The 22,329-nt window shown below is 45.8% G+C and overlaps 1 protein-coding gene across 4 annotated transcripts in view; it reads right to left on the bottom strand.

Moving 5' to 3' along the window:
* gse1b (Gse1 coiled-coil protein b) overlaps positions 1-22,329 on the bottom strand; it is a 171,519-nt gene that overhangs the window by 14,663 nt on the left and 134,527 nt on the right. For 3 of the 4 annotated variants that reach the window (XM_069174622.1, XM_069174623.1, XM_069174625.1), the window contains 5 exons: positions 15,616-15,813; positions 7,599-7,807; positions 2,766-2,932; positions 2,283-2,474; positions 74-241 (listed from right to left, as the gene is read on the bottom strand). In XM_069174622.1, coding sequence (XP_069030723.1) covers positions 74-241; positions 2,283-2,474; positions 2,766-2,932; positions 7,599-7,807; positions 15,616-15,813 — 934 coding nt within the window. Of the gene's footprint in view, positions 1-73; positions 242-2,282; positions 2,475-2,765; positions 2,933-7,598; positions 7,808-15,615; positions 15,814-17,910; positions 18,120-22,329 lie in introns of those variants that run through there. The other variant, XM_069174624.1, reaches the window with a different exon arrangement.

The following is a 22,329-nucleotide window of genomic DNA, read 5'->3' as shown; positions in this document are numbered from 1 at the left end:
TACCGGCGCGGTGCGGAGATCTACCACAGATATATAGTTGTGAGCGTATGGACCCGTGAATTAAGGGGGCTACCTCTCAGACTGCAGTGCTGACAGCGAAGGGTGAGTGAAGTCCCCAGGGTAGCGGACCCCTGGTAGGTGCATGTGGACAGCAGAGGGATGGATGGGGGGTAAAGCTCCCCCTGTTGGCAGCGTATAGAAAGGTGACCTCAAAGCAGAGAGGCAGAACGGGTCATCCATCCTGGGAGATAAGGATTACAGGGACAAAAAAAAGAAAAAAGAAAAGTGAGAAAGAGAAGGAGTCAGTGTCCCGTGTGACAGCGCAGCGTTCACTTTCATTAACCTGTGTGCCTCCATCGCCCAAAGAAGCAACATCACGGGGTCTTCCATCTTTCAAGGAGGCAGCCTTGTCTGTCAGCTAACCTCAATCACCACAGAGAAGCCACTAAGACGCTCTTGCTGCATGTTGATGCACAACTGTGTGTTCCTGTGTATGTGTGTGACATCCAATGTTCAACCCCTCATTAAATCCATTACAGCACAGTGTGTGATGGGTGCTGCAGTCTTGTGATCTTGCTTGGTTGACAGACCAGGGGCACGCAGTCTGTGGGATAGCCTAAAGCAAGCAGGCCCCTTCGCAACGCACACACACGGAGCACATTTTCATAGTGCACATTTGAAATGTATATATTTTCAATAATATTCTACACAGATTCTACAGATTTTTGTTCAATGCTGTTTTTTTTCTCTCATTAATAATCACAGTGCTGTTGCTCTTGTAAAGAACACCAAAGTATAAAAAAAAACCAACAACCTTGTTTTTCTAATAAGAGAATCCACAAAACACAGTTTTGGAGCAGGATAATTTCCCACATGTATAAAAAGTTCAGCGATTCTTTAGGGCTGATTTCTCACAAGGACATATGAACAAGCTTCACACGTACTGTATGGGTATGTATTTTAACAATCAAAGCACAAGGTCTAAAGCGCATGGTGCAACTGCATTTAGGGCATCTCCAAATCCCCTTTTGATGGTTTAACAGGGAATAATCGAAGTGCAAAGTAATGCGCATGGCTTGAAGCTTGTACTTTTACTTATTCAATTAAGTTATTAATTAATCATATGTCTGTTTTGGGCATAAGATGAAGTAAACCGATCTGAGCGTCATCTTCCATTTCCTTTAAGAACAAGGTGTGATTTGTGACTTTGGTTGATTGCTTTTATAACAGTGGCTTTTCAGAGTAGTTTGACAGAACGTTTCTCCGCAGAGGAAACTGATCAGAGCAGAATGATGTAAACAACGATCATTTTTCACATTGCAATCTTTTTTTTGTGTGAATATTTGGCATGTGTGTGTGTGTGCTGCTGCACGTCCCTCTGTGTGTAACAAGCAGAGTGTACGCACGTTGTGCACTCACCTATGGAGATCCATGTTACAATCTTAATAATGCAAAACAGCAAAAACAGCTGTAGTTAAATTTCTTCCATTTCATCTATGGATGTAGTAACCTACAAGGGTAAAGACCATTAAATGGGTGGTGCTCTTAACTAGCTTGTTATGGCCAGCTTCAAAACATAAATTTAACTTCAGGAAATTCCCTGTTTTTGTGTGTTTAATACCACAAAAAGTATTCTAAGATCTGGTAAATTGTCAATTGTAAGTGTAAGTGCTCCTTGTTTTATGAGGAACTGCACTGAAATTTGGCAAGCAACCTCTGAGGAATGTAAATGACATTGCTGCAGCCTTTGGCAGTAAATGGTGATGTATATCTATTTTTAATCAGTCTCTTAAAAGCATTCTGACAGAGCTGGCCCGGATATTTTCAAACAGGCTTCTCAGCAGCAGCCTGTCAGATGATACATTATATAGCCGCCATTTAGGACTCTGATCTTATGAGTTGAAAAGAGGTACCCCAGAGATCAGTGCCAGAATATAATTCTTTTAATTGGTTTAGCCAACTTTCTTGCTCCTCTTCTGTTACTTTGCTGTTTGTTTACCTGGAACCTGATTTATTATTCTTTTTAAACTGAGCTGCCATCTGTCTTAGTCACATCTCACTCCCCCTTTCTCACACTTAATAAAACCTCTCCCCAAGTTAAATAAATACACATCAATAAAATACTTTACCTCTGAATTCAAGGTCACTTACACACTAATGCATTTACTGCTGAGTCTAAGCAGCACAAATACTTAGTTCAGTTAAATGCGCTGGTTTTGCACAATTTGCTCTCAGAGGAAATGGGTGCCAAGTCAACAAAACAAATGAATGGAGAGGCTTACCTGTATGGCGTGAAGGAGGGGTGGGGCAGGTAGCTGGGGTGGTAGTAGGCAGCTGCAGCGGCTGCAGTAGCAGGGTCCAGGCCCATGGGCAAAGAGGGCATCCGGAGGGCATCCTCAGTGGTGGCATAGGGCCGGAAACCCCGGAGGTACTCCTCTGGTACAGGACCTGCGTTAGACAACTGTCTGGGCAGGCTGAAGGTAACAGAAGGAGTAGGGGCATAACAGAGACAAGATATGGTTAGTTTGATTTGTATGTTGTCACTGTTGTGAAAATTCATCTGTTTTCACCAAGAAGCTGTTTATCAGAACCAATGTCAACAAGACAAATGTGTGTTGGTGCTGCTTATTTTATTGAATACCCATAAATATACCAAATGAATTATTGATCACACACTTATACCAAAGAGAGTGGAGAATGTCTTTAAAAATAAAAATGTAGAATTTGCAAACCCAGACAAAAAGGCAGAGAAGCGTTTGACTCACTTAAGTGGCGGAAAACGTGAATCCTGCATGACAGCACCGGGGGTGAGGCCAAAGGCATATGGGTTTCCCAGGAGGTGAGCAGGGACTGAGGGGCCACCCTTTTCCTGAGAGAGGGACCCCTCCGCACCCAGACGCTCCCTGCTGGTCCCACGAGGCCCCGAGTCAGCCTGGAGAGAGATACAGAGAGAAAGTCTTAGTCATTGTTTGTGAGGACCTGTGACTGTCACGGTTGTCACTGCTCATGGAGCCCATCCTGTGAAGGGGGGAGATGGGAGAAAGAATAGGGCTGTTTGTGGTGCAGCAGCCTCCCTCACTCTCTCCTGCTACCTCTAGTACATTCACTTTCTCACACACACCACCTCCCTGTAAAAAGTAGTCAGCTAGACAGGAGAATATATGGTAAAATGGAGGAAGCGGGCAGAGAGTGGTAAAAAAAAAATACATCAGCATAACTGTTTTTTTCTAATTGTAAACGAGAGGTCATCCTCATGATCGATGAGGACGTTGTAATGGTTCGACAACAGCTGTGCTTCTAGAGAGATGATGACTTTGATCTTAGCAAAGTGAGTGTGCGTCTGTGATTGTGTGCACATATCTTACACATTGTAACATCTACAGGGAAGACAGTAAAGTCCAAAAACCAACATCCCCCTGCCTCTGTTTCTCTTTCTCTCTCTTCCTTCTCTTTCTCTTTCGCCTCCCTCCCTCCCTCCCTTTGGCAGCAAGCCTGGTCTCACTTATCCAATCCCACAACAAACACACGCAGACACTCAGCAGGCACATACACCGTTTCAAAGCTACAAAGACATCCTGCTGTGGGAGTGGGAGTGCGTTTTCTGAAGCTTTGGTTTCCCTCTGCCTACAAATACAATTGCAGAACTGAAAACCTACAACCCTTGTAAGTTGTACAAGGAAACTGTTTATAGAGGGATATACAGTCAAGGAGGATTTTCATAGGAATGGCGGAACATTTATCTCTTGTCATGCAAAATGAGACTTGAAGTTGAAGTTGGCGAGCGAACAACTAGAAAGAATAGAAATAAGGAAGAAAGGCGAGAGATGAAGCCATAAAAAAGGTGAGTAAGAGGGGAAGGCAGTTCTTGCCCCACTAAATTAACCTCTGGTCTTCCTGGGATTAAGACAGAGACCTTACAGCAGTACTGTCCTCTCCGTCACTACTTCCTCTGATAAAAACAAATCCCATTTAGTGAGCCATTACCTCTACGTCCTGTTCCGCCGCCGCTGACCCGGGCTGACACTGATGCGCTAACATCCAATCTTAAATGTCTCTAATGTTTAGACCCCCACCCCCATCCCTCCTCCAGCCACCGCACAGTGGTTTAATATTACCGTTTGCTGCTTGTTGTTTGATGCGCTTTACTAAACAGTATGCCACTTTATTTCCTTGAAGCACCCATCCCTATAGTCACTCCTCTATTTTCCATCCCCATCCTTTCAAAGCTTTATGAGTACAGGGTAAAGGTGGAGATGGTGGATGTTCCCTGCTCGCCACAGCAGCCAACTGGAGAAGAGGTGCATTTACGTCAAAAGAAGTCAGGATCAGATAGTGGCTTAGGAAATGCAAAACGCAGTTTCCTGTTTGCTCCTGGCTCCTTCTCATTATATCTCCCTGGCTGTCAAACATTGCACTGCTGATGAGTGGCTGTCTGGAAGTACTCATGGTATTTATGGCAGGCAAGGAGACATACAGCACCTTTATTCGATTTATTTTCTGAACATATATTAACTTGCACATAAAGTCATGTACACACGCACTGCATGTATTTCTTCTAACACCCCACTTCTGTGCATCATAAAGACGTACTGCAGGTATACGAGACTGGTGAGCAACGCCTCGGCAGTAATATGTTCTGTAAAAACTGGTGGAGCTGCTTTCTATCACACTGTCAGTTAATCAATTGCTATAATCACACCGTTGACAGCTTTGCTAAACGAGCGATCAGTGTTTGGCAAAGCTGTCACTGTCACTTGAACATCACTGGTGCTACAGACCCATGTATTTATTTATGCATGTATGTTATGTAAAGAGTGGGATGAACTCTGACGGACGATGTCTAAGCAGCACCTTAGCATCAGTGTGGGCCCCGATTTCACCACTCACGAAGCTGCTGCAACACAGAGTGATCTTATAAATAAGATGCTAGTAACCAAACAACCCTCCACTGACCACTTTCGGTGACATAACACAAGAACATGCTCAGCAAATAAATCACACAAGGTCATTTATGATCTATTTATAAGTGTTGGCTAACTGGGATTTATCTGGTGAACAGTAGCCGGTATGGATCAAATGTAAAATTCTGCGTCACACAATTTGTATGTCAGGGACATGGTTTTATAATCATGGCTATGACTCAATAACTGTCAATTGGTGCGATTCCCAGACACAGATTACCACTAAAATTGAATCAACTGTTCCTTTCCAACAGATTTCACAGAAAGCCAATCTCAAGAGGATGGATGAACAACAAAGCATGGTGGTGCTGCAGTAAATTTGCCACTAGTTTCTGCCTCTTGCTTTTACAATTTATACTGTCACAGAAAGCCACCGAGTCCCTCTCACATGCGAGATGAATGACAGAAAGGAACGCAGACACCTGATGTTGTCATGCTGGGTTTTTTTTAATTCGTTATTTTTTTTACCTGAGCTGAATCTCTATTTGTGTATGACTGCGTGGACGTATGGAGGCGCGCCTACAATAAAACATGCAAAGGCGATCGGTCAGAACTTTTAAAAAGCACACACCACGAAACCGAAACCTTCCATCCCCATTAGAGGCAGCTGAGTCACTCAGGCACCTACACATTCAACCAGCCATCCCATTTTGACCTTTCGCCTGCCAAAAAAAATCCTCTCAAACACATACTATTCACCAGTAGCCTGTCCTATACACAGTACAGTGCACAAACACAAGCACTCAAACTCAAAGACACATCCATTAACAGCCATCTTCCTCAGTTTGAGCCAGGCCCCTGTAACCCTCAGTGAGGGTGGGAGACCCCGCGCATTGTAGAGTGCTCGTTTACGCCACTCAGATGGAGCCATGAATCCAAATTGCCAATTATAAAGCAATTACAGGCAGCAGCGGGAGCAGACTCCTGCAGTCATTAAAGCAAAATGCCAACGCACCAAGCACTCCCTCCTTCACTGCCTTGCCTATCACCCCTCCTTTGGAAGACAGACTCACATCTCAGCCAGAGAGACACTAAAATACCCTTCTAACCCAGAGAAAGCAGCAGACATACATTTGTGCACAGCAACAAGCAAGTGTTTCTTGGAGACTTCACGGGATCCAGAGAACAGACTGGTGTGTGTATTTCCTTTTTCTACTATTGTAGCGTTCAACTAAATAGTAGAAAAACCCCATCCAGAATCACTGTTTGTCTGAGAGGGACATTTTGATGGTGTTCATGTACAGCGTGCGTGTGTCCTTTATGGTGCTCTGGCTCTTTGTAACCACAGAGTTATATGTGCTTGTTGAAGCCGCGCCGCGGAAATAGGAGAGTTGCTATGACACATCCCTGCTGCTGCCCCCCCCCCCCCAACCTCTACCCCCTCATCCCAACCTCTCGTCCACATCACCTCCCTTAACCTCCTCATTCTTTGGCGGGGTGGCCCCGAGCTGCTTGTGGGGGCACCACAAACCCAGTGACCCGACCTTTTCAATTTGAGCTTGACCTCTTACACACACACACATATAACACCACTGTGCAAAAGTACACAAACACACAGAGAAATAGCTACAATATACGTGGAGAGAAGCGGCGAGAGCTTCTGCCCCCCTGATTTTTTTTTTCCCTTCGGCTTTTTAAAACTGCTATGCTGAAGGCATGACAAAAAGGGTGACATCACTGAGAGCTCCCCTGTCTCTTCAGCCCCTCCCAGCTCCGGCTGCGCCTTGAACTGCACAAGGGTCATTTCGTAAAAGCTACAGCAACAGAGGGTAAGGGTCAGGGGGGTTTCCAGGAGAGAGGACAATGGCCTGAATGCTACCACACATTGCTGGCTGGCTGACCTCCTTACTCACCCATCACTATCCCCCCTTCTGTCTGTCTCCGGGGAACCGTCAAAGTGTCGAGGAGAGTTTCCGCATGTTGCCAAGTGCTGTTCATAACCGTGCACTTGGCCTCAACCATTAGCTCTGAGCTGAGATAAGAAGGCTTAAAGCAAGGCCATAATCCATAATCCACTCCTTATCAAAGCAAGCAGCTCTCCCCCTTTTTCTCTCCCCCGCCACGTAACCGAGAGTGGGTGTCAGGTTGACGAGGCAGAGGATGCACTGGACTGCTTAGGTGAAAGGGGTGAGGAGGGAGGTGGGGATGGGGGTGGGGGTGGGTCGGTGGTGGCTCAGGGGGCTGGGTTTGGGAGGAGCTGATCCAAAGACTAAGTGGAAGAGGGGCTGGAAGGGCACAGATGTTAGCTGCCGTTGAGGTTGTCACCACGATGTCCCAGTGGCAGCTGGCATTGTTTAACACATGGGGTGATGGGTTTGGGGGGGGGGGGGGGAAGCCATAGACCAGCCAGCTACGCCTCATGTACATATGTTAAGTACATACTGCCACACTATGCGTTGCAGGCCAGCTACAAAATCCATTAATCCCACAAGAGCCAGTCGAGGTGATCTTTTGTACTGGAATACAGGCTGAAGAATGAGAACATCTGAATACTGCTTGAACAGACAGATAACAGACACAGAGGAAAATACCAAGAGAGAAAATACACCAGAAAACATTAGACAACTGAAAGAAAAAAAATAAAGGAAGAGAGCAGACTCAAGGTCAATGTGAGGGGGTGTTTTGGTGTGGTTTTACCTGGCGTCCCTCGTTCCTCCACAGGCCGTTGCTAGTCTTTGTTGGAGCAATGGTGACTACAGGTGGAGTGTTTGGCACACTGTGGCCCGCTGGGGGAACCAGGACAGGTCCTGGACCAAGGGGACCCCTCTTGGGTGTACTGACTGGAGAGCTGTGGTTGGTGGCTGGGGAGGACACTGGAGATGACTCACTGCTGATGGAGGACGCAGCTGGAGATAGACAGAGACAAATGACACAAGGACAGTGAAAGAAAGTCCTGGAAAGTAAGGATGCTGATAGTCTGGGTGTTTCTCTACTCATAAAAGGCAAATGTAACAACGCTGTGATCCTGTCGCGCCTTCAGACAGGGAATATAAAAGGGCTGCAGCACAACAATAGCAACAAATAACGTACGGACACACACACACAGAGGGCCAGATGGATGGCCCTAGGCCCCTATTATGAAGTGACAGTGATCAGGATGAGCAGCCTTGCGGAGAGTCACACAGCCTTGACATGCAGAACCCCCCCCCTCCCCCCCCCCACCACCACCACCACACACACAAACTCCCACACACTATAAGAAGACACTGCTTGAGAGTGAACAGCCATACTGTTTGTATATGTGGTGGTTGCAGCCACACACGCGCACGGACACACACACACACACACACACACACACACACACACACACACACACACACACACACACACACACACACACACACAGGCACAGCCACAGCAGGTGGTGAGAAGCTGGCCCAATGAGCTTCTCCGCTGCGCTGTAGCTGTGCCACATTAACAAAGCCCTCCAGGGAAACCCTGTAGTGCAGGGTCATGGTCTGGTCACATGCCTCGCTTTCCACACATCTCGCTTTCGCTCTCTCCAGTTCCAAAGCTCTCATATGATATGCTCAAATTCACGTATGTACATCAAGCAATTTCATCTTGCCAACCTCACAATTTCACCTCCCCCCATGCAAGCTACACCTTCTGTTCCTCTCAACCAAATCGACCGTCTTTTCCCTTCTGTCTTTTTTTTTTTTTTATCCTCATGTCTTCCCTTCTTTTCTGTATTTTTCCATCTTGGCTCTCCAGTGTTTTAACCTGTGTGTTGTCTCTATGTTTCCTCTTTTTTTCTGCTTGCCTCCGCCTCTTCTCCTGACAGTGCAGTGTACTGTATGTCTCCTCCGCTCAGAGTGAGCACGGTATTACACAGTCAAACTGGGTCACAACCCTCTCAATGGGACACATACTTTGGTGCTGCAAAAAGGACAGCATGTGTGCTCATCTGTGAGGGTGCAGGTAGTGTGCTTTTGTGCATCAACGTGCTCACATGCAGCCATGTAATAAACACAACAGAGGGGTGAAACCTCAGGCCAGTTTCAGGTCTGCCTTCGCTCCAATTATCAGCATCAGAACAAAAAACACAAATCTACACTCAACCGCCATTTCAACAGACAGCGTCAGCTTAAGGTAGGTGCCGTCAAGATATTGAACGATCTTAAACACTTCAATCTTACTAATACCACTAAATAATGGAAAGAATCAATAATGGCAGTGAGCTGATGTCTTGGGGAAAATCTGAAAATCTATGTGAGTGGGGGTAAGACTGTCAACGGCGGTGACATGGGGAGGGGGGGGGGGGGTCATAAAGAAAAAGATGTGTGAGCAAAAGATGGTGATGATACGTGTGAGGTGAGACATGAAAATGAAAAATGACAGGAGATGGGGAGTGATTGGGAAAAATAAATACAGCGAGTGAGAGTGCAAAAGAGGTGCACTCTTTTGCCTCCGTGAGGCAAGGTGAGGCAAGAGCTGGAGCGGAAAGGAAAGCAAAGCAGAGAGATAAGGGGTGCAGATGGGTGAGTGGGTGGTGGGGGATACTGAGGGGGCAGTCATATCTTGTCTGCACAATGGCAATTAGTGGCCTAATCCTCCCCCCTCACCTCAGAGAGCCATTACTCTCCCCTGCAAGACTAGGACAATCAATAGCAGCCCACTCAGCCTGGGGAATGGAGCTACACTTAATACAGCTCTACTGTCACAGCCTATTCACTCATCTCACACACACTCACAACATGCATACACAAGGATGGGGGAACAAATAAAGCTGGAGGGAGGGACGAGGTGGTGGTGGTGGGGGGGGGGGTGATCACAGTGATTCTGAACTGCTAAGCAACAGACCTCTACTCCATCTATCTCTCTCACCCCATCTCCTCCTCTTCTTCCTCCTCCTTTTCCATGTAAAGGCTGAGCAGATGAGAGAAGAGGCAGGGCAGACTAAATAATTAAGAGAGCAGGAAGAGGAGCAGGTGAAGGGAAGAAGGAAAAACAAGAGACAAGGGCCGTCTACCAACGGCTTCAATCTCTTCTTGTAGCACTAACAATCTGTGTACACTTCTAGGCATCCTTTCTTGATGCGTATCACACACACACACACACACACACACACACACACAAATATCATTACCTCCTCCTCTCTGACAACACCCCACACAACCACCATCCACCCACCACCTCTTCATACACCTTCCTTCAATTTCCTCTGTTCATCAAACGCAGTGCCTGCCAACCAGACGTAGATCTGTCTCCGGTGTCCAATTTTCATAAACACATTTACAATATATACAGCCAGTAATGGCTCCTGGAGATGTCTGAGAGAGTGGCTTCATGCTTGTATGGGTTCAACTGTGCATGCTTCCCTTAATCCTCCTGCTTTAACCACAGACAGTCATGTGTGTCTATGAGCCTCTTTCTTTCATCAAGCCTCCTCAAAGATTTCCTTTCGTACAATTTTCATCCCCCCCCTCCTTCAATTTCCATACCAGTGTGTCTCTTCGCCCCTCCCTCATATCATACTGCCATGTGATAGGAGAAAAAATTATATATACAAGGAATGTGACTGGCACCAACCTGGTGTCATTTCTGCCATATGCTCCTCCCCTTCCATCTATACAGAGAAGATGGCCACACATGCTGGCCCTGTAGGGAGCAAGAGGAGGAGGAACGAAGTCCCCAGAGTCTAAAATAGGCTCATCAGCTCTCAACCTGCACTTCATTAGTAGTACTGATTGTCACTTGTGTGTGTGTGTGTGTGTGTGTGTGTGTGTGTGTGTGTGTGTGTGTGTGTGTGTGTGTGTGTGTGTGTGTGTGTGTGTGTGTGTGTGTGTGTGTGTGTGTGTGTGTCGGGAGGGGGCTGCAGAACGAGAGAGGGGGAAAGGTAGAGAGAGATGGAAAGAGCAAGGAAAAGAGAGAAAGAGAGAGAGAGAGAGAAGGCTGTCTTAGTCCCAAGCTGTGTGTGATTAATGTGAAGCTCCTTTCTCTATCGCCTCCTCTATTACCAGTCCCACTCTCCCAGACTGCCTCCACACTTGACCGCTCAAGCTGAGCCACACATGCGCGCGCTGCACACACGCACAAAAGATACAATCAACAGCAGCAATAAACAAACAAACCAAGCTGTGGTCAGAGGCTATGGCCAGAGTCCCTGTGTAGATGGCACCTTACACTTCGGCTACTGACCCAATGAAAAAGCCCCAAAAGAGTTGCCACAGCTCTTCAGTAGGCCCAGTTGCGCTTACTGGCGGAGTTCAGCAGCTATAACAGTGAATCCCTGCGAGTGTCTGGAGCCTTGACAGGAAGACAACACCACACAAAAATGTTTTAGTGGTGCCAAACTGCCGCCTTCGATCCTCTGCCACCACCACCACCACCACCTCTGTCCAAACAGCCAAACATAGACAGCCTTGCCAGACAGAAGCTGCTCTCCTCCACCCTGCCACCCATCACATCCCACCCCGCCCCACCTCACCCCCACACCTCCTCCTCCTCCACCCTCTTCCCTCCCAGCATGCATTACAACAACATCAGCACTTAATTAAACAGTCCATTTCACACCTGGTGTGCATAGCAGTGCCCAGCCAACCCTGCATCCATATGCCACCCCACTAGCACGCACTCGCACAAGCCTCAACACGTGCACCACACAAACACACTGATGCACACAAACACTGCACACACCTGCTACTACAGTCTTGGCCATGCACTGACAACACAACACAAAGCCTGTAATCTGCATCACTGAGTTGGGGGAGGGGAGAGGCACACAGTGTGTGTTGCTGTGCCAGTGAGAGAAAGGAAGACCGTACAAGATGGCGGATGGAAATAAGAGGAGCAGTCCTCTGTGCCTTCTGCTGACTGTACAAACTGTATATTATTCTTAAATGCTACCTCACTACTGAACAGAGTCATGAGAGGTGTAAGGTTGCTGTGTATACGGAGACAGAGAGGGAAGGGGAAAGCAAATGAGCTTGTTTGTGAGTGTTTCAGGGACACTCAAGGCCTGAAGGGTTTTGCCTTTGAGAAACACACACACACACACACACACACACACACACACACACACACACACACACACACACACACACACACACACACACACACACACACACACACGCACGCACGCGCGCGCACACACACACACACACACACACACACACACACACATACACATGCACGCTCACACACACACACAGAGAGAGAGACAGACAGAGAGAGAGAGAGAGAGGCATGCACTGAGCACAGCAAGGCTGTGTGAGCTCCAGGCAGGCGCCAGATGGAGAGGTCAGAGACACACTGCCCCGCTGTCCCAGCATGCTCTGGGCTCCCAGAAACAAGGGAAGCCTCAGGCCACACACATACAAACACACTCACATACAGATACACACAATCTGACCAACACCTCAGGTTTTCACAAATCTACTAATTACTTCCTGTTCCTCTTTTTTCCAGCCAGTTCTTTCCATCTATCTTGTATTCCTTTATTCTCCCTCTCTTCATTCTCTCTCCAGGCAGTGTACTACACTTGGTATGAACGCTGTCATGGAACTCTTGTGGCGTTTAGGTGTCGAAGAGAGAGTGAGAAGAAACAACTCAGCGGATTAAACCCAGATCTGCCTAATTAATCAAATGTCAGCAGGTCTGCCTTTTTGAGTCAGCGTGTTATCTGTGTGTGTTTGCTTGCATAGTGTCTTTTCATGCAAGTGTACATTGGATGAGAGCGTGTCCTTTATGCTGCTCTGATACTCATTATCCATCACCTCCCCTCTTCAGCGCAGCACTCAGTACACAGAGCTATTCATTATACTCACCACAGACAAGTGACGATGTATGTGTCTGTGTGTGTGGGTGTGTATATAAACAGCAGCCGTGCTTAGGGTCTTAAATCAGTTCAGCAGCCGGTGGCAGTGATGCTAGTGCTCAAACCTAACTAATTCCTCAAGTCCTTAGGACAATGAGTCATGGCACCTGATATATACTGCCCTACTCACCTCAAAAGAATCAACCAGAGAAAAAGAGAGGTTGAGTCAAAAGGTAATGAAAGGCCAGCAGGCTGCAGCATGCAAAGAAATCTCGAGGCTTGCACAGTTGCAAAGACAACTGTTTGCATGTGAGGGGGTGTTTGGGTGTGTGTGTGTCGCCTATAAATACAGGGTCTGCAGACAGAGAAGTGTCTTGAGCTCCAGGTGCCCCGTGTGTCTCTGCCCACCCTGGAGCCGGTGCTCCCAACACGGGCAGTCGCCCCTTATTCCTGACGGCTGACTCACCCACACATCGCTACCTACCAAGCAGAACAGGCAGCAGGCCTAAAAAAAATAGCAAATAATAAAAAAAGTGGTAAAGCTTCATCAGACAGGATCTGGTGTCTGTTTGTATGACAAAGATACAGACAGGAGCTCTCTGCTTTGGTAGATTGTGAATTACAAATTGGATCGCGCACACGTGTTCTCACCTTTTTACACAATGAAACGGGAAAAAGATGAAGTATTAAAAAGCATGTCTGGGCAACCTGATAGCCAAGTGGTTATAGTGCATATGCTCTGAGCAGTGAGTCCCTGGTTTGATTCCCAGCTGGCTGGACCTTTGTCAATCCTTTACTCTCTGGGGAAACATATTTCCTGTCTATCTCCACTGTAAATATCAAATTAACAAAAAGCAAGACTGAGAGAACGCTATCCATGTCTTCTCTATAGCTGCATCTGACCTAAAAAAAAAAAAAAAAAAAGGGGGGAAACGAGGCATGCAACAGAAATAAGAAGGGAAAATTCAAATAAAGGTATCTCCACAATAAAATGAAAATACAGGACTCATTTTTGTAGAGTAGATTTTTGTGTTTGATGGAGTAATAGAGAGAGAGAGAGAGAGAGATAAATAGGGCTGGTTGAAGGAGTGAGGAGAGATGAAGAGTAAAAGGCCTGAGAAGGAGGTGAGGAGATGTTGGGTCTGAACGTTCTCTCTATGTGGGTAATAAATCATCTGCAGGGTTATGGGTCCCAGACTGCAGCGGGCTGGGGAGCAAGGTGTCCAGGGACAACCAGGAAGGAGGGGACCATCTGATTTAAGAGCCAGAGCCAGAGCAGAGTAAGGGTGGACAGCTGGGGTAGCTGGGCCTCTCTGGAGCCAAAGCATAGAGTCACACATGAATATGTACACACACATACACAATTATACACAAGGTCCACAATGACAATCTCCCTACTGAGGCCCGCATGTGTCGATTCTGCTTTATATGCTTGTTTGTACATTTTTGTATTCATAATTAAGCGACAATTGGGTGCATGAGCTAGGAAATTACTTGCATGTATGTATATGTCATTTAGAGAAAAGTTTTGCATTTGCCAAACCAACAGGAAACAGCTGCCAGGAACTTACAAATCTCTCCCTGAACACCTACGCAAAAATATTTAGATGGATGTTTTAGAAATTATGTTTTAGGGATAGTTCAGACGGTTAAAAGGTAAGGTTAGTAACTTGTAACTTAATCACCTGGTGCTTACATCATATTCATACAGCCGCAGGGTAGAGCTCAGAGAGATGGGAAATCTACTGGGCGTTTCTTGTATGTAGCCACTGACAAGGATGTATGTCTGATGGGGAACTGGAGAGCCAAGAAACGCACTCTGACAAGCACACCCAAGTGTACGTGGACTCACACACAGCGCATTAAGTGGGTCAGCTAGAGTGGTTCCTCTTCATACCCGCATCTCCAGGGACACCAACTAATTCAATCCTGTGTTGATATCACTTATTGCTATTAGCAGCTCTGCACGGCTATACATATTGGCCTTGGAGTGTACATGGAGGCACGTATATGAACTCCCCAATCCGGCCACACACACACACACACACACACACTACATAAACGCAAAAAGACAAAATACGCAACCACACATCCTACAGAACGTACACAACACGTCATCCATCAAGTTCACGTATGAATCAGCAGAGCAAGATTCAGATTTGATACAGCTCTACAGTTCTAGAGAGTTTGATATAACATGTTTACAAAATATTGTGCAATTTGACAATTACATTTAGCTGACGCTTTTATCCAAAGCGGCTTACAACACACTGATGGTACACCATCAGGAGAAAAAAAAATTAGGGCTCAGTGTCTTGCTCAAGGACACTTAGGCATGTGGACAGGAGGAGCTGGGATCGAACCACCAACCTTCTGATTAACATGCAACCCACTCTACCGACTGAGCTACAGCCTCCCTGACAATGCTTCCCCCCCAAAAAAAAAAATAATCATGAGAACATATAAAACCAATCTGCAAGCTCTAAACCATAAGTTCATTCTATGACTTTGTAAGATGTAACAATTCCAGCTAAAGTAAATCTTAATACTTCATTTCACAAAAACACAACAGGAAATGTTCACGTTTGCAAAAACACTAAATGATCTGTCTATAAATTCATACTAGTCAGGTATTGCAAACTGAGATACTGTTACTATTTTCTTCATTAATTGTGCAACCAAACTGCTGCCATCCAAAAACATAAACTTAACAACTTCTTTTCAGTACATTTTTCTATGGAAATCTTCAGAATAGTGACCTCAGCCAGGCCCACAAAGTATAATGTACAAAAGTCCAAAAGTTGCCATCATTCTTTCTGTAATGTAAGTGCTCTTCCTAATGTAACTAGCGTTGAGATCAACTCGACAGTGCATGCTGACAGTGGGTGGCTTTACCTCGGGGTTCTTCAGCCTGTTTTGCCAGTTTACGGAGGGCTGCAGCAAATCCAGAGTGAGCTGACTGGGCAGCTGGGCTTCCATTGGCTACGATGGAGCCGTTTAGAGGCGACGGGGTAAGGGGGCTGACTGTCGCCGTGGTACGGGTCGCCGTGGAGATCATTCCTAACGATGGTGACTTTGGCTCATGGCTCATGCCTACAAATGGACAAAAAGGGTGGAGAATGGGAAAGTATTAATGATCAATACTGCGTTAACAAAAGCAAAAAAGCTTGAGTCGTGAGGACATGAGTTATTAAAAATACCTCCCAAATACAAACACATATATTGCATTAATTGTGCAAAGACCAATGCAAATATATGCGAACAGAATAAGGCACAGAGACAGTCAGGGCAGAGCTTGGTGCTGGATTTGTGACAGCTGGGGCAGATGAGGATTGGTGGTGTGCGGGGCAGAGGGGCAGAGGGGCTTTGGTTGTATGGCTTAGGGTCAGAGGTGAGAGGTTAGGAGGGCGGGTCACCCTTCCTCTGCTCAAAAAGCTGCAGTCGACTGTGTGTCTGCCAAGGGTCCATGGTCACACAGTTTACACAACAAATCTACTGAGCATGCTCCAACATTACAGGGGTGATATGTTACGGTGCTATACATGTTAACAAATTCAGCGTAAACACATCAAGTGTGATCCCTGTTAAATTGTAACAAATTAGCAACTCACTGGCTCTCTCACAACTATATAATTTAAGAAAAAGTGTCCAATTTATATAAAGCTTGATCCAATTAATGCTGCCGAGGATGTGCTACAAAGATCCTTCTCTAATCAGGAAAAAAGATAATTTTAACAACTGTAAGATGAGAGAAACTGTGATGTTTGAAAAACGGCAGCAAAGATATTTATAAATTTTGAACAGTTTTGAAGGAATTTGAGGATTTCTTAAGTCAAGGGATCTGAGACTTACAGAGCATTGATATAATTATATAAACCATTAGGTCAACTGACAGAAGACGGAAAAGTTAATGCCACATACGAACATGCAAAGAGATGAGCAAACAGAAACGAATATAAACAGTGAATTTATGTGGCCGTCTGGGTTCACATTGTAGGCACTCTGTGGTGGTTGAAGGGGCAGAAAGGGTGAGGAGGGCCAAGACGGCTGTCCTTTTCCTTCCTGTGTATGTGTGTGTTGAAAAATGACACCATGTTGACAGCCCCTTGGTCAGTGGAATGCCTAAATGCCAGAGCAGAGTCTGATAGCCTTACATGCTCAGGCAACACACACACACACACACACACACACACACACACACACACACACACACACCACACTAAGGATGGATCAGAGGACAGTGTAAATTCAGAGGAGTGTAGTGTGTGTGTGTGTGTGTGTGTGTGTGTGTGGCAGACCTATTAACCGTTACACTAAACTGTACACACAGGCTGGGGATTGTTCAGAATTGTCCTTAAATCAACATTCAAAGTAAACTTCCCGCTTACACACCGACATCTAAGACAGAGACACACTGAAATGACAGTTGCTTACTAACAGTATATCAATAGCACAATTAAATAAGTAAGAGTTATATCCGGGTTTACCCCAGGGGCTGAGATGGCTATAAAAAGATCATGTTCCCTCCTGAGAAGTGAGCAGAGGCATAGCACTCTGTGTGTGTGTGTGTGTGTGTGTGTGTGTGTGTGTGTGTGTGTGTGTGTGTGTGTGTGTTTGAGTGGACACACAGTGGCAAGTCAGGCGTGAGAGAGTGAATAGCATTCCCAACACCTCTTGAGTTGTCCTGCCTGTAACCTCCCAGTTACCTAGTGCACTTTGAATGAACCCAGCAAACAATTAATAACGGAATCAACAACAACCACTGCTGAACAACACCACAGCACTGTTGATAGACTGGCAAACAAGCAAAAACACTGGAGTCCAGTCCAGTCCAGTCAATAACGTGACTTTGTCAAGACAATACAGTATTGTTCCTCCCTCTTTGGAGAAAGTCAGAAAAAGTCCGACAGGAGAGTAAAAGATATAAACAAGGAACTTTTTGCAAAACTAACATACTGTAGAGGCAGAGCACATTGTATCTGAGGACTATATCAACCGCACATGTAAAACCACAGTACTACAAACACTAACACATGCGAGTAACACAGTGAAAGAAGAGACAGACAAGCACACAGCTTGACAAATATACACACAGAGGCACACATCCGGAGGTCTGGCAGCAGTTCATGAACCCCCCCCCCCCCCCCCCCCCCCCCCTCATAGATTAAAAGCGTGGCCGAAGCTCCTTACTGCACAAAGGAGTGGAGCCGCCTGGATCCCCCATGGCTGCATCTTCACGTTGAGCCCAGCCCAGAACGCACCGGCAGCGACCAACAGGACATGCACCATCTTCCTGCTCCTCTCTCTCTCTCTCTCTCTCTCTCTCTCTCTCTCTCTCTCTCTCTCTCTCTCTCTCTCTCTCTCTCTCTCTCTCTCGCCCTCTGTCTATCTATCTCCTCTTGCCTGTCCACCCTCACCCTCCCTCCCTGCCTGCCTTCCTGTCTCTCGCACTGCAGCTCACAAAGACCGTTTAGAGCTTATCTAACAAAGCAACACACCACACGCTGCCTATCTCTCCCCTCCTTGCTCTAGCTCTAAGTGAGAAAACAGAAATTCTTAGGCTAGCAGCTGCTGCGATGTCACATGACCTCACCCCCCCCCCCTTTCCCTCACTTCCACCCCCCTCCTCACACTCTCCCTCACTCCTCCCCCTCCTCCCCTCTCAACCTATAATTCCTCAGCCATTTGTAGATAACAGACACAGGCATGCATGCCCTGCCAAGGCGAATTGAAGGAGGGGGAGGGGAGTAGAGTAGAGTAGAGTAGAGTAGAGTAGAGTAGAGTAGAGGAGAGGAGAGGAGAGGAGAGGAGAGGAGAGGAGAGGAGAGGAGAGGAGAGGAGAGGAGAGGCAGGAGGAGGAGCAGGAGGAGGAAGAGGAGGAGGAGGAGGAGGATGAGGATGAGGGTGCTCAGCTGGTCACAACATCTGACCCCAATCCTGGGGAGTGTCTGGCGGCATGTAAGTGTGTGTATATGTATACATGGATGGAAGAGGAGCAGGTAGGCGCCCCATCCTTCTTGAGACAAAGAAAAGAAAAGAAAAACAGAAAGAACTTAAGAGAAAGAAACAGAACAAGTCCTGGCCTGCAAGTCAGGAGGCCCTACAGCAAGAGAGAAAACCTTTTGTGTTGGAATATCTGCTTAAATTCAATTCAGTTAGTTTTATTAGCACCATTGTTCTTTCACACCTGAAAATCCTCATTAAAAAGTTAAGTGAAAGTAAAGCAGCTGTGTCCAAAACAAAACACAAAAGGAAATCCTTCTCTCTAAATCAACCTTTACCATTTTACACCAACAAGGAAGTCATACCAAAAATGAATATGTGAAGTGTAACCTTTACAGTAGACAAACACACGCACATAAAACAATTACTAGGAACTGTTATCAGCGGGGAGGTGACTTATGTCTAACAGTGGTCTGGAGGTGGAGGACTCAGGAAAGGGGTAAAAGTGCAGGCTTGACTTCCCCTCTGTCTGCTCTGCTGTCATTGCAGGGGTGTGAATGAGTTGTTTCTTTAGTCATTTCCTCCTTCCGGAACTTGCTATTTTTCTCAGAACAGCAAAGGAGCAAGTGTGCAAGGGAGAGAGAGAGATAATCTTCAGGGTAAAGCCACACGGTGGTCAGAACTGTTCCACAGGCCACTGCTCGGAAACCTCCTTTCTGTTCCTCAGGCCAGGGTCCCTCTCCACAGAAAACACAGGACTGCCACACTCTAGATAGATAGATAGATACTTTATTAATCCCTCAGAGGGAAATTTGTATGTTAAAAATGTCCTTGTGTCTCTCTTCCACCGCTTTCCTGACTAACATCATAAAGATCACTCTGCTGCTTTTGAAAATAGATCATGATATGATATGATATGATCTATTCAGGGGGGCTGCAGATGCTTACATAGCTTTCCCCAAAATATGGCTTGTTCGGTCTCCCTCTGCTGGTACTCAGAAGCATAACTCATGGGGAATCCCTTTGGCCAAGGGGTAAACAATTTCCCTTGTTCAGGACTAGCTTTTTTGCATGTTATCCCTCCATCTCTCTGCCCATATTTCCTGTCCACTCTCCACTGGCTCTTGTCCAGTAAAGGCAAAAATACAAAAATAGGAGTCCAGCGTTTCAAGAAATTGCCGAGACCTTATATTCACACTTTAAAACGCTTGACGAAGGAGAATGATGAGTGGCATTTTTAGTATTACGTCATATGTAGAGAATAACATGGGTAAAACGTTACTACAAAACATTACTAAAACATGTACAATAGGACTAAGGGAAAATCAATTGTATTACAGTTATGTGTGTGGACACAAGACAGAAAGAGCTTTCTCTACTCTGTTTCCAAATTGCTTTCTAAACTGGTAAAACACAAGGAATACAAGTGAGGGCTCTCTTTTCAGAGTAAGTAATGAGGAACAGTATGATCTAAGCAACCCAGGGTGAGTAATGTCTTATGAATTTCCAGATAAGTGAGCCTGCCTCCACTTCTCAACATCACTCAGTTACAGCCCACTCAGTATTTTAGGTAATCTGTGGCCCAACATTATTCAAACCTCCAGCAGATGGCATTGTCTCACAGTTAATCAGGGGAGTCTTCTGTCCGAGCATACAGTATGACACAGCCCTTGCATCAACTGATACACAAAAGTGATATGGACTTAAAATATATTGTGGTGGCTCATGAAAATGACAAAGGCTGCCACTACTAGCAAGGTTACGCACCTAAATGGAAAGCGCTTAAGAGATATGACTGGTTTAGATCTTTTGGCATTGCAGCAAGGGTTAAAACATTTTGCTGACAACACAAGGGGTTAAAAGAGTCTGTTACACACAAAGCTTCCTGGTGCAATTAACCCTTTGAATGCTGCAGGGCCCTGAGGCAAAACAAAACAAAGCCCTGAAACAAAAAGAATGTATATCACAACAAGCCACTTACAAACAAGGTCCCACCCATTCTCACACACACACACACACACACACACACACACACACACACACACACACACACAGGCTCGAACACACACACACACACACACACACACACACACACACACACACACACACACACACACACACACACACACACACACAACGCGCGCGCAGAACAGATTGACTGCTAAATGGCGTACAGTAAACACACAGTTTTAACACCCAGCTGGGAGAAAAGCCGATCACTAACTCCCGTAGTCAAACAAACACGCTGACACACACACTGTTACGCCCTTTTGCTGGTTGGAATGCAGATTACTTTCACACACACACACACACACACACACACACACACACACACACACACACACACACACACACACACACACACACGTAAAGTAAATCCTCTTGGCTCCTGTATGCCCTGGCCAGTGAGGAGATAATGCAGTGGTGGCAGCTCTAGCGAGTGGTTAATCTTTAACCAGGAAGGGATTTGCCCATCAGCTTGTTAAAGCTAGCAGTGCTGCTGGCCCATCTATCTGATCCAGTCACTAACTTGGCTGACCAAGTCCAGTGCAGCATGGACTTGAACTGTACTGCCTACAACGACTGTGTATCCATGCTTTGCCTGGTAAAACACACCGTAGCAATGCCGCAGTATTGTGGTCCCCATCAATTTCTGTCCTCAAACAAGCAATAAAAATGTCATCGCAATAAACGGCTGGTTCAAAATGAGCAGTCATTGAGGTGACTATAGCACAATTTCTAAAAGTCTTGCTGTGCTCAGCTTTGAATACTTCTGTGGCTCCAGTGTAACATAGCGTCTGTGGTTTGTTCAACTCCTACATTCCTCTATCAAACAGTTTAATCACTGTTTTCTGATCACCTTTTCCTTGATGAACTATCAGAGCTATATTTGCTCACAGGAAACAAACATTTACTGCTGCTTCTCCTGAAACCATTTTCACCCACTCCTGTAAGGCTTTTACAATATTTTGAAGCATCTAAAGGAAGGTCTGTAAAGTGGGTTGGTTGATTCACAAAGGACTGATAAAACTTGATATATGGACATTTCTTGAGTGTATTTTTCTTTGTCAGCCGGTCAGGTTTTAATATTGCAAAAGGGAATACTAGTAATCCACATGTGGCTGCAGGGAATGTGGTGAGTTGAAGAGCTCCATGTGACATGCATCTACTTCAGTTTGTGTGGACCAGCCTCCAACGGGTCATCAAGATGAGGAACACCTTTTAGCATTACATCTCATCACAAATTAGTGGAAACTTCCTAACCACTCAGATTATAAACTGATCATACTTCAACAGTCCACCTTACTGAAATGACTTAGAGTAAGTGACTCAGCCACTGATACAGGACAGATTTAGTCAGCTTGAAGAATACACGTCATCATAAATGGGTGACTGAAGAGCTAGCTGGTACAAGATGTGCTGACAGGGGGATGAAATGTATGGCAGGACGGTATGTAACAAGTTCAGCATGAAGGAAACTTCTGAATAAAAGAGAAACAAATGAGGATACCTAACATACCAGTGAAGCAGCATTATATATGAAATCAACCTAGCATAACGGGATGTAAAATGGACATAATAGCCACACCGCAGCCACATTATCATGTGCGAAAGTGGTCTTAAAAATGACACCTGGTATAACTGACTGACTACAAGCAGGAAGAA

The sequence above is a fragment of the Embiotoca jacksoni genome, unplaced genomic scaffold (genome assembly GCF_022577435.1).
Source record: "Embiotoca jacksoni isolate LCO1_2020_lvr unplaced genomic scaffold, fEmbJac1.0.p SCAF_6, whole genome shotgun sequence".
NCBI lineage: Eukaryota > Metazoa > Chordata > Actinopteri > Embiotocidae > Embiotoca > Embiotoca jacksoni.
This window is presented reverse-complemented; position numbering and strand designations above follow the sequence as displayed.